The sequence below is a fragment of the Hippoglossus hippoglossus genome, chromosome 16 (assembly GCF_009819705.1).
Source record: "Hippoglossus hippoglossus isolate fHipHip1 chromosome 16, fHipHip1.pri, whole genome shotgun sequence".
Classification (NCBI taxonomy): domain Eukaryota; kingdom Metazoa; phylum Chordata; class Actinopteri; order Pleuronectiformes; family Pleuronectidae; genus Hippoglossus; species Hippoglossus hippoglossus.
In genome coordinates this window covers 11,390,594-11,406,677 of record NC_047166.1, presented here as the reverse complement: position 1 = coordinate 11,406,677, position 16,084 = coordinate 11,390,594, and the positions used below count along the sequence as shown (strand labels likewise).

Sequence of the window (16,084 nt, the reverse complement as noted above, 5' to 3'; positions counted from 1 at the left end):
TAACCAATTAAACAACTGTATACCTACATTCAACCAACAAATTGTCTTTAGTTAATTTACCGAATCTACTTTATGATACAGGCTCCTCAAATGTGGAGATTTGTAGCTATTTGAAGATATTTGTGTGTAGCTTAGCGACTGGAGATGAGTGTTCATTCACTGTGCCAGAAAAGATCCTAATGCAATTATCACCAAGCCACTATTACAAAATATGACTCCAAAAATGTTAACGTCTGCTTATCAGATACAGATTCTGAGCTTGACTAGCTCAATTAGAAAACCTTGACAGAATATCTGCGTTCATAATAATGTGGACAGCTGGAGCCTCTGTGTCATTGGTGATGAAGCAACAACTTTAAATTCCACCAGTGATTCAAGTCATCATGAAGCGATCAGATGAGGATTTACAGCATTTCCGGGAAACCAGAGCCTCACAGGGTGTCGATTTCTCAAACTATTTATCAGTCCAAACTGAACCCGGCTGAAAGCATCAACGTCCTCACATTTGTAATTCAGTTTGGCTGAACAGATGCCCAGTTTCACCTCTCAGCTTTTTGCCAAGACAGGGAGACAGAGACAAGTGACTCACATGATTACTCTAAAAATGAGACCGATTTGTGTCTCTATTTTTTGTTGCAATTACAAATATTGAGTATTTAAATTGGTTTACCTCAGCAGCACATAAGCAGACATGCAGATGTATTGGGATTTGTTTTAATAAAAACAAAACAATGACAGTATAGAAAAAAATATTTGACAATATCGTGAACCTAAACATTAAAGATTAACATTACGTTGATCAGTGCTCATTAAGCAAAACACACAAAAGGCAACAACTGAACTGACTGTTAAATTGGGATTAATCACAACTACGACCAGCCTGAACATCACACTTCCAGCTAAGTTGGCAGATGTTTAGTGGTACTAATAGAACAAATTAACACTTCTCACCACTTCCTCTGGTGATACAACTGCTTTTTATATTTAATGAGTTGATCATAATATGTCCTGTAGAGCAAATGAACAGTATTATCATTCCTGTCATTGCTGTTTCTGACATTGCAGCTCTGCATCTGTTCATTACATTAAACACAACTCACAGATTTAGTGCCATGATCCTTTTCACACAAACATGCAGTAAAAAAAACAACATATATGCTGCAATAATGGATAAATAGTTATTTAGAGGCCATACAATTACAAAGGCAATGTAAACTGGCACAGTATTCACATCATTAGTGCATTAAAACCTTTAACAGCTGCTCTTTGCAGTGTAGTGTGACACTCTTAACAATTCATGTTAAAATTCACTAAACGAGTGAGTGAGTTAGTAGGCGTCTATTTAAAAACATATAGTATAAGGTCAGTAAGTGTTTGTTCAGTAGTGATAACAGAAGACCTCCATAAAGTGGATACCAAGACAAATCACTTTTACATGATCATGACAAGTTCAACATTAAAAACGTAACAGAAAAATATACTTTTGGCAGCAAACATAGAGGCCTCATGAATGTTTAGTCAGAGTGGTATTTTATAAAAAAGCCAGCAACCAAATGCACGTGCCCGTTTGCTTGTAACTACTAAGTTGGTCCCTTGTCCACCAAAACAGGTGAGGAAACATAATGTGATGATCGTACTCTGGTGAAATAGTGAAGAAAAGTTAGTTGAGGTGTCTTTCAGTGATTATGGCTCCAAATGAAACTTGAATTTCTTCCCTTTCTACATCAATAAGCTGAATACAGTGTTGTTAACACCCGTGCTTTAGTGTTCATATATTTTAACGAAAATATCATCCTTCATATTGTACCTCTGGGTACATAAACATCAATCTACCAACCTGGATTGAACTGACTGAATTCACTGTAACTCTAGAGGCTATTAATAGCTCTCATGTTAATAACTTCCATCCATCAAACTCTGTTAGTTTCATCAGTGGTGAACCTAAATAAGGTTAAAAGACTAAAGGCTTCAAGGACTTCTCTTCTCTTTTAGTCTCCTTGTGTCAGCACAGGAATGTCGATTTCTATGGCAGACATGCGTGAGCGGCTGGAGTAGCGGTGGCCAGCGTAGCCGGATCCATATCCCTGAGAGGGAGCGTAGCTTTGCGAAGGTGCATAACTCTGCGAGGGTGCGTAGCTCTGCGAGGGTGCGTAGTTCTGCGAGGGAGCGTAGCTCTGTGAGGGAGCATAGCTGTAGGCCTGGGTTCCTCCAACCTCCGAGCCGTACCCATCTGGAGCAGAAATCTGAGACATGTACACTTGTGTAGGTGCAGGGGCAACCACACTTTGTGCATAGCCGTGGGTTGGCACATACTGCTGCGTGTCGATGACTGTGGGAGGATAGGCTTGTGGTGGGAAGGGCTGAGGACCATACACTGGGGAGGGAGGATATCCGTTGGCAGTGAGAGGCTGAGTGGACGGCGAGGTCGACATGGACGGCAGTGGCAACCAGAAGGGTGAAGGCAACTTCTTACACATACAATACCACATGAACATTAGCAGCGCGGCCAGCATTAGTCCTCCGGAGCAGCCTATTGCTACATATACAGCAAACCCATCAGAGAACATGTTGTCATATCGGAGGTTCAGCGCCTTAGTGCGGAATAGGAACCACACTGAGGGGACGATGGCGACAGCTCCACCCAGGAACAAGAACGTCCCAGCCACCAGGTGACAGCCAGCACTGTTGACCAGGAATTTGAGAGTTTTGATGTCCGGCTCAGGCTTGTCTGAGCAGCAGCAGGTCTTACACATCCCAGCCATGCACAGCAGCAAGGCCAGCGAGCCGAACAGCAGGCCTGCAGGCAGACAGAACTGCAGGAGCCGCAGATCGAGCTGGTCCACTTTAGAGTACCACTGGAAATATGAGAAAACATGACTTCTGTTAGGACAACTTCCAAACATAACAGGAAAAAACAGCTAAAACAGAGGGAAGCAAGCTGATAAAAACAATACCTCTGAATCATAGTAGTAGCATCCTGAGTAGCCATCCTGTTTCACGCATTTAGCCCACAGCCCATCATACACACTGATATTCTTAGCGTTGCGATTGAAGGTGACGAGTCTCGTTACTCGCCACTGTGGTATTACAGCTGCCACGGCAAGCCCTGCCACTGACACGAAGGCAATGATGAAGGAAAACGCGTTGGTGGCATGGATGTCCCGGCACGACATGGTTGTTGGTGCCGACAGGAACTGAGGCCACGAGGAGAATTCCTGTTTGAACGGAGGAAGTCAGACAGAAAGAAGTGGCTGGTCAGTGTGGTGGGAATCAACAGGGCCTCAATGTAATTTTTAGCATTATTTTACATTATACAGAACTCCTGATAATGAGGAAAAAAACATGGTTACACAAGTTTATTGAATGGCCCCATTAGTACTGAAGTAAGCTAACTGTGCCACAGACTGACCTAGCTATGGGCAACCCCCCTGTCTTCAACACAGTTTAGCTGACCCAGTATCTGCTGTCCCAGAGAAACAATGCTCTCATTTCATTAGCAAACACAGTGGGGATGACTTGACGGCTGAGGTCGCCGAGTGTCTGTACTGCAGTGCGTTGCATAGACTGTACAGCTACACAATTAACAATTGTGTTACACTCTTGAGTTTTATATAGATGACAGCATGCTTGCAGCCGTGACTTGACCTCGGTATCACAACTTCATTTCTAGATACTTTTGGAGTTGATTTAAGATTTACTATGAAACAATTACTTGCTGAATAAGTGAATCTCCCAGTCTTAAACAAAGGCTCTTCAAATGATTTGATGCCATATATCCTGGTTCAGAAGTGAGGACATTAACATTAAATCAGATCTTTTACATGATTCTTGGAATTTGTTTGGATTAAATCTTGAATTAATGTTTTTGACCCAGGTTTAACTCACCACTTGTAACTTGTCCAATCAACTGTGTATTTTAACTTCTGAGGTTCTAAGGTTGATTTGTATGTTAATTTACACATAATTAACTAAGTAAGTTCTGAAGTGAACGTGGTAACAAGTGCTTAAAATACATGACAAGAGGTTAGTGATTAAACATTGACTTAAGCTATAGCAGTATAATTATATAAACAACACTGTGTGTTCAAGTCAAACTGTGATTAACGTTCCACCACCACTGAGTGATAACTAGTATTTAGGAAGCTGTTATTACACTCAGCAGCCTCTTTATTAGCCTAGCAAGCTAAGCTAACGATCTGAGTGGTTACAGCAGGTTAGCTCTGTTAGCTCATCGTCCATAATTCAATCAACAGCGATTTATATCAACAATTATATTCGCTCGAACGTATCACCTGAATATGACACCGATGAACAACTGGGTCATCAAAACCAATTCAACACTGACTAGCTCGTTACGTTAGCCAGCTAGCTCAGAGTTAGCATTACAGCAACCTGTTGCGTCTGGATCACTGCGTAGATATGAAGCTAAAAACACGGTAACTACAATGAAGGAAGGCTCCGGTACCGTGTGTGTCCAGCAGGTAGATCGTGTTTAGATGGGAGATGGAGGCATTTCGGCTTATTTCTCCTTTAACGCTGCTACAGACGATAGAGACGTTTTTACTCCTGTACAGTACGAGAGTAAACAGGAAGTGGCTTCAGAGTAAAAGGAGCGTCCCCGCCCTCAGCGCCGTCTCACAGGTGCTGCTGAACCCTCACCCTTGTCTTGTTCCTGTTCACCCATAACAAATAGATTTCCTGGAATTCATTTCTAGGATACTAGAAATCGACACAAAGCTAATTAAAACAAGATAAAAGAGTAAGAAATGCAAAACTAGCACAAAAGAATAAATACAATTTCCAAAAAGTAGGTTGAAATAGCGAAAGTGATGCTCGTACAGTAAACTGTAAAACAGGTACAGTAGCAGCAAAGTGTTTTGTAAGGAGGCAGGGGTAAACATTTAATCTAAACACTCTTTAATGTTTGTTTTCATAGCAGCCATCAGATATTGTGTGGTTCTCTCAGGTACCTCCTTATCATTTCCTTTGCTCTGAGTGCGACAGATACAAATGTGTGTTTATCTGTGTACGCGTGTGTGCAGTTAATACAAATTAGACAGAATGTGTATTTATCTTAATTTGGTTGCCGATAAGCAGTATAAACACACAGTATATATGTATTCAGCCGCTTTATTGCAGTAGTACGCTTTATAGTACGCTACTTTCCAGACTTGTGTTTTCAAGTATTCTGATCAAATTTATTGTCGTATTATTAATCAAATAATCTGTTGTATGGATTTTGTGGTGGTGAGAGGGCTGTAAGGTACTGACCTCTCTTTTTGGAGGGCTTGAACTCTTTGACCTCAATGCTGAGATCTTTCTGAGTAATTTGTTTGATTTGTTTTTGCGCCATGTAGAAAACGTTAATAAAAGCCTGTTTATATCCGACACTTGGTTGTGACCTGTTTTACTGACAAACTTGATTGACGTCCTTTTTTTTTGTGCCTTCCAGGGCGATGTCCCCATTCACATGATTTATAAATCTGCAGGGGAAGACCTCCTCAATGGTAAGATGGTGTTTTGCGATGTACTCTACATGTATTCATGCTAAACACTGGAAACTGTTCCTTGAATGCTGATAGCTATAAATGTTCCTGTTTCCTAGGTGACCTGCCAGAGCCGCCGTTTCCCAGCCCTCCGTTCCCCGGGTCTAAAGTAGTTCACAGGAGACAAAAGAGACAGGTATGACTCTGCTGCAGCTTCAGTTAGAAAATCGTCATCCTTAGCAGAGGGCTGCCGATGCTCTCGTGTTCACTTGAATTTGTGTTGTGCACATGAGCATGTGTGTTTCTATAAATTTAAGATAGAGAAATTTTTATGCTTTTTGTTTCCCGCCTGTATGTTTTATGTTTATCCACAAAGTCAGAGCACTGTTTCCTCTCTATCCTCCCACACTTCAGCTCTCCAGCTCTCCACCTCTGTCTCTTCTTCTCCTCCTCCCCTTGTTTTTCATGAAATATTCACCTTATGAGTAACACAGTCAGATGTCTGCAGCTTTCTTTTCTGTCCGTTCAGTCCTCGGAGCCACTCTCGTCTTTATTTGTAGAACAAACACCTGTGTTAGATCTTTTCGCAAATAAATGTCCTTATTGATTTGTCGTCTCTCCTGTTTTCTTGGTGAAGCAGGAGACCTGAGTTGATCTTTGTGTTTACTGTGTGTTTACTGTGCGTGTGCGTGTGCGTGTGTGCGTGTGTGTGTGTGTGTGTGTGTGTGTGTGTGTGTGTGTGTGTGTGTGTGTGTGCTCTCCTGAAATCCTCCTTGAGGCGCACAGTCTTGCTTTGAGGAAACTAAGAAAAGTGCTGTCTTTTTTCCTCTCAGGCTCCACATGTGTCACACAGTGTCGAGGATGAGATCAAATACATTGAGTTGATGGTGATCAATGACCATTTAATGGTAAGTTTTTAACTACTTATGGTGTGAATGTGCAGTTATGATAGAAAATATTGTAAAATTATAACACAATAATTCGCTTATATTTTTATTACTGCGTGAATACTGCTTGTGTGTGTTACTTGTGCCTGCAAATTACTCACAAATCACTATAAAATTATCAAATTTATTATTTCATTATAAAAAAAAAAGATTTACTGTATTTAATGATTTTTTAATTATGATTTGTAATAAAGTATATGGAGCTTTGGCCCAGCATGAAATACTTGATAGCAAAATCAACTTTTCTTGGGATTTGTTGATGATAAAGAAAATATAGAATATCACTGTAGACTTGCTGAGAGCTCATAGTTCAGGATGCTGGGTGGGCCCAGAGTCAGCACTTAAAAAAGTGCGTGCACTCCTGAGTCAATCAAATAAAAAACTACCTGTGTTGTGCATGAAACAGAAAATGATTTGATCTTAATGTGCCTAACTAAGATCCACTGGGACTGACTTTTGCTTCATACACAATGTCAGTGATATTCGGAGCGAATTAAACGCTTCTTTCATACATTTCAATGGCTTAAAATGAATTTGTTCCAGATTATGGATCCTGCTTTTAATCGTTTCCTCTCCATCCCTCTGTGCCTCTCTCTGTCTCCCTCCAGTACAAGAAGCATCGGCTTTCCGTTGGGCACACAAATAACTATGCTAAGTCAGTGGTCAATATGGCTGACATGGTAAGAATTGTATTGATCCTCTTCTTGGAAAGCTTGCCACAAGCACTCCCACCATGTAGCGAAGTCAAGCACACACTGCACTGATTTCTCATTTAACCAACCTCACTCTCTCCATTTAAAACCTCTCGGCCAGTGATGAGTTTCCAGGTTTCAGAGGATTGAAGCGGTGGCACATTCCGACAGTACAGCGGCAGATATTTCAATGTTTGATTATTTGTGGCCACATCTGTGTGCTGTGTTACGGAAATCTGACCTGCTGCAGGGTCATGTCTGTAAGCTGATAGGCCGGTGAAGCTGGAGGAAGGTCACGTTTTTTGTGTTGTGTCCTTGAAGACGATCATATGAAGCCAACTCTATTTGGGAATTACACATTGATTTCCATGTACAAATAGAGTTGTCTTTCTGCCACAGCACAGAGGCCACATTCACATCCCATATTCTAAATGGCAGAGCAACTGCAAAGTATACAGACAACATTTATCAAGTTTTAACATCTATATATATAATTTTATAGTCCATTCTTTCCCAAACAAATCCCTACCCACTATAGAGTGTCACAAGCAAGTATGTACCTTTTTCATTCAGCTCCCAGGTTTATTATGTACCGAAAATAACATTCCCAAAATAATCAGCATGTACTTTATAAGCCAATTCTTTTAAATTGAAGCATTCACATAAGTGCACATGGAAACACTGTTGAATGTCTCTTTTGAAGTAAATGTTTTATGATATATAGAAACACACAAAACCAGAAATTGGCAATTCGGCTTTGACCTTTTGTAATTTTATTCTGCTGTGGTAAACATTTTTTTTGACACTGTCACCTTTATTGTTTAGCAGATATTGTAGCTACAGGCAGGAAACAAGGGCAGAGAGCGGTGTGACATGCAACAAAGGCTCCCAGCTGTAATCAAATCGGGGACATTGCGGTTGTGGCTGTCAGGACATCTCATAAAATAGACATTTTGAGTGTTCGATAATTGCATGGCCTTCGGGGGTCAGTAATGGCAGTTTCCGTATTTTGGAAACAGCACCTGGACTAGATAAGATGTGACCGTGACCACACCGGTGAGATGAATCCCACCGTAAAAATCAGCGTTAGGAAAATGTAATCGTAGGTTTATGTGCATGACGACGTAATGTTTACAGAAGTGCATTATAGAGCGAGTCCTGGTGCAGACTCGCTGCCTGAGGGTTTTTATTTGCAGAACACAGCTCTTAATATGGAGATCCGACCACATGCGTGCACAAATAGAAACAGAGAGTGTCACATATCGCTGATTGCTCCCTCACTGCTCTGTCAGGTTATTCGTGAGATTGTCGTTACTCAGCGAAGAGTCTTCTCCTCCAGTGTTTCTCAGGACCCCAGTAGACTTCCATCTCATGAAAGCAAACATTGTCATTTGCTCGTCCTTTGTCCTTCAGAGGGTTTTCACTTGTTGACTCCGTCTAGCCGCCTGCAATGTGCTGCTGTCTGGTTCGGGATCGTATTAATCACACTGACTGGTGCTGTCATAATGAGCAGCTGGAGATGATGCTGACTTTGAAAGATGCCTGTCAGTGTTTATGCAGATCAGGCTGTGCCATTTGTTTGTTCTTTCTTGAACTAATGAGACTTTTAAAAGACAAAAACACTGATATTCACTTTCCTTCAAATCCCCCCCCCCCCCCCCCCCCCCCCAGATCTTCAAGGAACAGCTTAATACTCGGATTGTGCTGGTTGCTATGGAAACCTGGTCAGCGGACAGCAAGTTCAACATCGACGACGACCCCATGGTGACCCTGAGGGAGTTCATGAAGTACAGGAAGGACTTCATCAAGGAGAAATGCGACTCTGTTCACCTCTTCTCGTGAGTCCGAACGCCTGAGAGGATTTTCTCGCCCAATCCGGTGCTCAGAATCTTTTCTTATGGAACTCATACATTTTCTCGTTTCATCAGAGGGAATCGCTTTCATAGCGGCTGGGGTGGAGCTTCCTACATGGGAGGCGTTTGCTCTCTCACTAAAGGAGGCGGAGTGAATGAGGTGAGTCACTGACAATTCCCCAAAACCTGTCAGCATCAGCAACAATAATCATTCTCAGTTGTCCATTACAAGAAGAGTAATAACACACTGTAAAACACTTTTGTTCCACTTCATGTGTTAGTGCAAGTATTAATAAAATCACCTTAAAAGGAGCTCTTTCGTTCTCCTCCGGCTGATCTAATAAACTTCTTATTCTCTGTCTCCGTCTGTCTCTCTCTCTTCACCAGTACGGGAAAACGGACGAGATGGCCATAACCCTCGCTCAGTCGCTTGGACAGAACATTGGCATCTTTTCGGACAAGAAGAGGATCCTCAACGGTACATAGTTAAACCTGAATGTGTGCAGACTCATTTTCAAGCCTCTTTTCTGCGCAATAAAATGATCAATGTGTTGTTATTCTAGGTGAATGCAAGTGTGATGATCGCTGGGCAGGCTGTATCATGGATGACGTTGGGTAAGTTAATTACATTTAACAAATGATTCTTGACGACACATCTTTCACAGATGCTAGAGACACAATGTCCAGTGTTTTTCATCAAAGCTAACCCTAACGTTTGGATCAAAATACTGTTTGTTAAAATGGACTTGAAATTGATTTGTGGTGTGGATTCATTGTGCAGGCATTACTTTTTTCATCAGTCAGAGTTCTCCAAACAAACTTCAATCACAACATCATCCGAGTTGAATACTATACCGTAGTTTTACTTCAATGCTAACATCACAATTAACCCTTTGTCCAAAACCCCAAAATGTCATCTGTAGTGTTTTTTTTATTTTTATATTTAAATGGATAACTGACCCATCAAATCTGACTTGAAGTATTTAAAGTTTCAGTAAAGTGTAAACAGTTTTATTCTGTATCTCAACATTTATAATTTGAATGTAAACAGACCACAAAATAATGTGGCTACTTGGATATTTGAATTAAATATGAACTGAAAACCCAAATGTTTTAGATAATGTGGGTTTTTAAAGTTTTGTCACAATTAGGACTTGGTTCTCATACAATAACAATAAAACAATAGCAATGTAACAAAAGTCTCATATATCAATATGATGATTACGCATTGTGTAAGCACAGTGAGGAGGTATAACGCATCATTGATCAACCTCAGATTTGTAAGATGTTTTGCTGTTTACCAAGTGTTTGTCATTCTCATGCTCATAAAGAAGATTTTAAAACCACAACCTTCTCTCAGGAGCAAAAATTGTCTTTAAACTTAAAATAAATAATAATGAGATAAATTTTACAATACATTTTAAATTGATAGCATTTTGGCCATATTGCCCAATCTTAGTCACAATACTCTCTTATTCATCAATATAAATATGTTGATTAGAATATTTCCATCCAGTGTCGTGTTATTGTAGTTTTGTAACTAACCACTAGGTGCCAGTCTGTGTGTATGGTATCAGTTTGTTTATATAACTGCATTGGGCTCCTTTCAGTAGAAATATATTATATAATGTGATGCTTGCTAAGATTATGAAGTAGGTAATAAGTCAGTCTTTGTATATTTTAAGCTTTCAGTTTATACAGAACTCATGTCAGTATCTGTACAGTGTGATGAAGCTTGCTTGCTCACTGTGAGCATAAGTATGCGACTGGGTGTGTTGTGTGTACGGATCACTGTGCTGTGTGTGTGTTGTGTGTGTATACCCCTCTTCTTAAATACTTCTCACATTCCCCCTCTATCCCGAATGGGACAGCAGGTGAGCAGAAGCTTGACTAGAACGTTGCCTGTGCTGTTCTGAACCAACTGGCTGCCTCGGAGGGGTTGTCAGTCATCACAACCTTTCCCATTTCATCTGAGAGCACTACGGCCTCGGTGGCCCGCGGCTTCTCTTTTGATTCAAATGATATGAACAAATACAGTTTGATGTCTCTTTATTATGCACTGGCTGTATTTTTCAATATCATTTTTAAACAATTTCACATGTACTTTATGTGAATCTTTCAGTTTGTGGTCGATGTCGCCGGCCGATCAACCCAGAGAGTTTTATTAATTTGGTTATTCTGATTATCGATAAGCTCTTTCTCCCTCCTGACCTTTTGAAAGTCAGAACTTTTCATCACTTCTGTTTGTCCATGTCTAACCGATTGAAACAGTCTGCAATGTCATTCTCATCTTAGGCCAATATTTGTCTCCCTCATTTCCCTGTAACAACAGTATACACCCCGGCACTACCTGTCCAGATCCTGCTTTATTGGATTTCCATAATAAACCGACTATGAGATCACGAGGTCACATGACAGAGGACAGGTCACTCTGCGCTGTCCTCTGTGAATGGATCTGGCCTAGATCTGTTTTCTCTAAAACAAAGTCAATGGTATTTCAGACACTTGTATTCAATGAGCGACCTCAGTCATGTCCATTGACGGAAGTTTCTTTTTATCCCTCAGCACCTGCATGTGTGAATTACCTAACCTGACTACTACTAACTATTTCACATTTTTTCACAGGGTTTAGTTATAATGTGTGTATGTGTGCGTGTGCGTGTGCGTGTGTGTGTATTTGTCTGTTCATGTGTGTGTGTATTCCTGCGCAGTGTGTGTGGCAGCTTATTACGGGCCTCTTAAATCCTAACTAAACCTAATACAAACTCAGCAGAGGGCACAGTCCATAGAGACGCACAATTTACTGTCTGAACATTATGGTCGAGTTAGGATTTTGAATTGTTCGATATATTTTCTATTGCTTCCTTTTACGTTTATTTTCTTTCCATGAAAGATCCAGGACAACATATGTATTTCAAAGGCAACATTATCAGACTAAATAAAACTGAAAAAGGACACAGGGAAGTTGTGGACATGAATCAGCCTGCACGGTTTAGCAGTGTTGCAGTGGCTTTGTGCGTATATACACTGCCACGTCTTCTAGTGACCACTGGGGGTGATAGGCTGATTGTGAAAGAAGGAAGGAAGAAGGAGGTTCTGTTTTTATCTGTGTTTGTTAGTTTGTAGAATTACACAAAATCTATACAACTGATTTTATTTTTCCCTTTCTTGAACATTGTGAGAGAATAATTCATGGATCTTGATGAAAACAATCCCGTTTAGGGGACTGATATTTATGAGTGAGCACAATTTGGTGAAGATTCAAGTAAAAATCTGGATCTAGTGAATTTATATGTGGTTTCATAACTTGACGGAGGTTCAAGATGTTTAAGATGCTATCGAACCTTTTCTCGGTGCAGAATGTGTCCACGTGCTTAACTAAGTCAATCTAAGCACTTTCTACAAATAATAACAGTAGTGTCTGTATTGTAATCTTTTGGAATACATATTTTGATCCCATGGTCTTAAGTACTGTGAAATGAAAAGTCTTTATCATGGCTGAGTAGTAACATTAGTCCAAAAAGGATTGTACTTGTTTTGGTGACCAGTGAATCATTCAAGCACGCTTCATCTTTGTTTCACCTCTTATTACTGTTTAAAAAGAGATGCACACTACAAGATTTTTGACAAGATTCAACCCTGACCACAAATTTGAAATCAAAGACACCGATCCCGCACGCCAACTTTAAACCCAATTAGTTTTGGAAATCTCTGTCAGATATTGTAGTGTACTTCATCCACCATCAAAGCCTCATTACTGCGTTCCTATACAACCAATCATCTCCGTAGTTTAGTCACATCACATATCAAGTAGCTCCGACCTCTCACAGCCCCCGAGTCGCTCTGTTATTGCATTGTTTCCTGACTCAGTCCTGATCATCCACAGCCTGACACAGCCGCAGAGGATGATGATGCTTAAGTGCTGCTCAGGTTCGGGTCGATATCGTTTTAAGACATCAGAGTGAACTCTGGACCTTTGGCTGCATTAGATTCTGACAAATAGTTTGGATGTTGAAATGACGCTGAATTTCTTTCTGAAATGATGATGCAATAACAGTTGAAAAGTGAATCATCCACAATATCCAGGTTCATTTCCAGGACAAATTCACAAATTCATCTTAGATCCATTTACTCTTTACATATCCATCCCTGTTCTGGCCGTGTTAGCTACACTGTATATCCGCCTCCATGTTATTGTAAGGATCTCCTGAACTGTGAGTATCTGTCATAAAACATGACATTGTAAGAAATACAAACTTAATTCAATATGACAAATCTGCTGTGGTATTCCACGGAAATTAAATGTGAGGTTTGAAAAGTCCTGTTGTGTGTTTTTGTGAGCGAGTCCTCTCACTCCCATCTATTTCCCCTGTTATCTGAGGGTCCTGTCTGTACTGCAGCTTCAGTAACCGCATCATATGGTTGTGTTGAACAGTTTCTACCTGCCCAAGAGGTTCTCCGACTGCAACGTGGGGGAGTACCACAACTTCCTGAACAGCGGCGGAGGAGCGTGTCTGTTCAACAAACCTCTGAAGGCATGTCACACTCACTCACTCACTCACTCACTCACACACACACACACACACACACACACACACACACACACACACACACACACACACACACACACATCATATATATACATGTAGTTAAAGGTGTTTTCTCAGAACTTTCCATGTTAATTCGGCCCGTTCCCCCCCCCCCCCCTCAGCTGTTGGACCCTCCAATCTGTGGTAACGGCTTTGTGGAGCCGGGAGAGGAGTGTGACTGCGGCAGTCCTGCGGTGAGTGACAGCTCTGCACAAGGGACTGGATGAATGCAAACAGGGAAGAGGTGTCGTAAAGGGTTAACTCGATAATCAAGGTCAAAGTGATGGGCTAATTTCCCAACAACAGAACCACCGACTGTGTCATACTTTCTGTGAGAGGAGGTAATTTGAACTAATGAGGTAATTTCCCAGGAGGAATCAAAGAGCTGCGTGAGGTTATTGCATTGATTATAGAGTTTGTCAACAGAGACTTTGTTTTAGTGGGTTACGTAAACTCTTCTAACACTTCCTAGTAGTTCTTATGTCAGACCAGGCCCAAGTCTCTGAACTCCTACCTTGAGATTAGACTCAGCACTTAACCTGTTTTTTAATCTTTGCTTTAAACATATTCTTATAGGAATGCCTGATTTTTGTTTGTTTATATTATTTTCTGTTGTATTATCTTCCTTATATTTATTTTGTCTTGTTTTGTTCTGTGTTGCTTTATACCCATGTGTTTTGTAAAGAACATTGCAAGCTTGTTTAAATTTGTGCTACAGAAATAAATTGTTATTATTAACATTATAATTTCATGTATAATATGTTTTATAATATAATATAGATTAATATGTTGTGTTGTGTTTGTCCTCTAGGAGTGTGCCAGAGAGGGGGATACCTGCTGTGAGAAGTGTACTTTGACTCTAGGCTCAAAGTGTAGCAACGGACTCTGCTGCAACAACTGCCAGGTACGGGACAGTTTACTGCTGCACCTTCCATCTGCTGGTGCTGACTACCCATGATGCCAAGCAGAAGGAATTACCTCTCAAGAATTTGGACTCTTATGTCATTAGTCTCCATGTGGTATCCATCTGCAATGAAATCATTCTGTAGTTTTGAAACAAGATTTGGATGAAATCACTAACAAAGACAGTTATGCTCAGTCTTTGCTCCTGATAAGAGAAAAGTGTGTTTTCCTGCACAGTATCAACCTTTATAGTGAATTCATTTACCAGCTCAGTTTCAGTTAAGCAACCGTCATCAGGCATTTCCATTTATATTCTGTTTATAAGTACATAATAACCATACACTGACAGAACACTGCCCAATTCAACAATCTGACAAGAAGGGACAGAAAAAATACATTGATAAACTCCAACAGATGAATTTCTCACTAATTCAGCTGAATGAATGAGTTTTTACACGTTACAAACATGCTCAGAGTCTGTGTAATCTTTATTGCACGCTGCTGCAGATGGAGTTCATGGGGGTCGTGTGTCGAGATGCAGTGAATGACTGTGACATCCCAGAAAACTGCACAGGAAACTCCAGCCAGGTGAGCGTGAGCTTCCCTCGCACAGTTTACTCTAAACTTTCTACACGTGTGTCTCCTACTGTGCACCACAATGTCTCTGAGGGGTTTCCCTTGATTTATTCCAGTGTCCACAAAATGTGCACAAGATGGACGGCTACACGTGTGAAAAGGATCAGGTGAGATGTTTGACAGTGCTCACTGGGCCTCACTGTATTTAACATTTTATAAAAACAGCTCATACTTGTGCACTGGTGATGTATCTTTAAACTATATTCTCCTCTACAGGGTCGCTGCTTCAATGGAAGGTGCAAAACCAAAGACAGACAGTGCAAGTACATCTGGGGAGAGAGTGAGTAACATTTCTACATGATGAATTCAGATAGACACAAACTTCCTGCACTGTTCGTCTTAATGCTGATTGTGTCGCGTTCCTTCTCCCTCAGAGGCAACGGCGGCCGACAAGTTCTGCTACGAGAAGCTCAACATCGAGGGTACGGAGAAAGGCAACTGTGGGAAAGACAAAGACACGTGGATCCAGTGTAACAAACAGTAAGTGGGTCCTCTCCATGAATGTAACCCGTGCAGCTCTGGGGGTTTTTCTTTAAATGATCTGTGGTTGCACCTTTGTGTTTCAGGGATGTTCACTGTGGCTACCTGCTGTGCTCCAACATCTCACCTGCACCGCGACTCGGAGAGCTGCAAGGGGGGATGACCTCGTTCTCCGTGGCCCGACACAGCGCCTCTCTTGACTGCAGGTACACGTCGTTGATATACATTTTGTTGACTTGTACAATATCCAAAATGTTTCCTGTAATGTCCAAACCCAGAGAAATCCCCAATGTCATTCAAGGTAATGGGTTGTTTCATTGTGGTCACATTTTAATTGCATCATATCTGCTTTACCCGTGGAAAAATACACACATGCTCGCCAGTTAGCCAGTCGGTTGTTTTTAAATTCCACTGTTTGCTATGTAACGTGAATACAATTTTAATACATGAGCTCATCCGTGAACATGACCTGAACCTGAGTCAGGTCAACTAGACCCC

The 16,084-nt window shown here is 41.0% G+C and overlaps 2 protein-coding genes across 3 annotated transcripts in view; one reads left to right on the top strand and one right to left on the bottom strand.

The window, feature by feature from the left end:
- adam22 (ADAM metallopeptidase domain 22) overlaps positions 1-16,084 on the top strand; it is a 59,580-nt gene that overhangs the window by 31,860 nt on the left and 11,636 nt on the right. For both annotated transcript variants that reach the window (XM_034612270.1, XM_034612271.1), the window contains exons 7-22: positions 5,453-5,507; positions 5,606-5,682; positions 6,320-6,394; positions 7,042-7,113; positions 8,797-8,963; positions 9,054-9,138; positions 9,366-9,456; positions 9,542-9,593; positions 13,414-13,513; positions 13,690-13,761; positions 14,379-14,471; positions 14,978-15,058; positions 15,163-15,213; positions 15,323-15,386; positions 15,481-15,586; positions 15,673-15,792. In XM_034612270.1, the coding sequence (XP_034468161.1) occupies positions 5,453-5,507; positions 5,606-5,682; positions 6,320-6,394; positions 7,042-7,113; positions 8,797-8,963; positions 9,054-9,138; positions 9,366-9,456; positions 9,542-9,593; positions 13,414-13,513; positions 13,690-13,761; positions 14,379-14,471; positions 14,978-15,058; positions 15,163-15,213; positions 15,323-15,386; positions 15,481-15,586; positions 15,673-15,792 (1,361 nt within the window). The remainder of the gene's footprint in view (positions 1-5,452; positions 5,508-5,605; positions 5,683-6,319; positions 6,395-7,041; positions 7,114-8,796; positions 8,964-9,053; positions 9,139-9,365; positions 9,457-9,541; positions 9,594-13,413; positions 13,514-13,689; positions 13,762-14,378; positions 14,472-14,977; positions 15,059-15,162; positions 15,214-15,322; positions 15,387-15,480; positions 15,587-15,672; positions 15,793-16,084) is intronic.
- On the bottom strand, positions 701-4,622 carry cldn12 (claudin 12). Its single transcript, XM_034612280.1, has 3 exons — positions 4,466-4,622; positions 2,955-3,215; positions 701-2,855 (listed from the first exon to the last, which is right to left on the bottom strand). The coding sequence occupies exons 2-3, from the start codon at positions 3,171-3,173 to the stop codon at positions 1,989-1,991; spliced, it is 1,086 nt and encodes a 361-aa protein (XP_034468171.1). The 5' UTR covers positions 3,174-3,215; positions 4,466-4,622; the 3' UTR covers positions 701-1,988.

What these genes read in the sequence shown, in the direction of transcription:
- cldn12 (XM_034612280.1), bottom strand. Translation starts at nt 3,173, where the DNA reads ATGTCGTGCCGGGACATCCATGCCACCAACGCGTTTTCCTTCATCATT. An exon ending in GCTACTACTATGATTCAGAG is followed by an intron (nt 2,856 to 2,954) that starts GTATTGTTTTTA and finishes TCATATTTCCAG; the next exon opens with TGGTACTCTAAAGTGGACCA.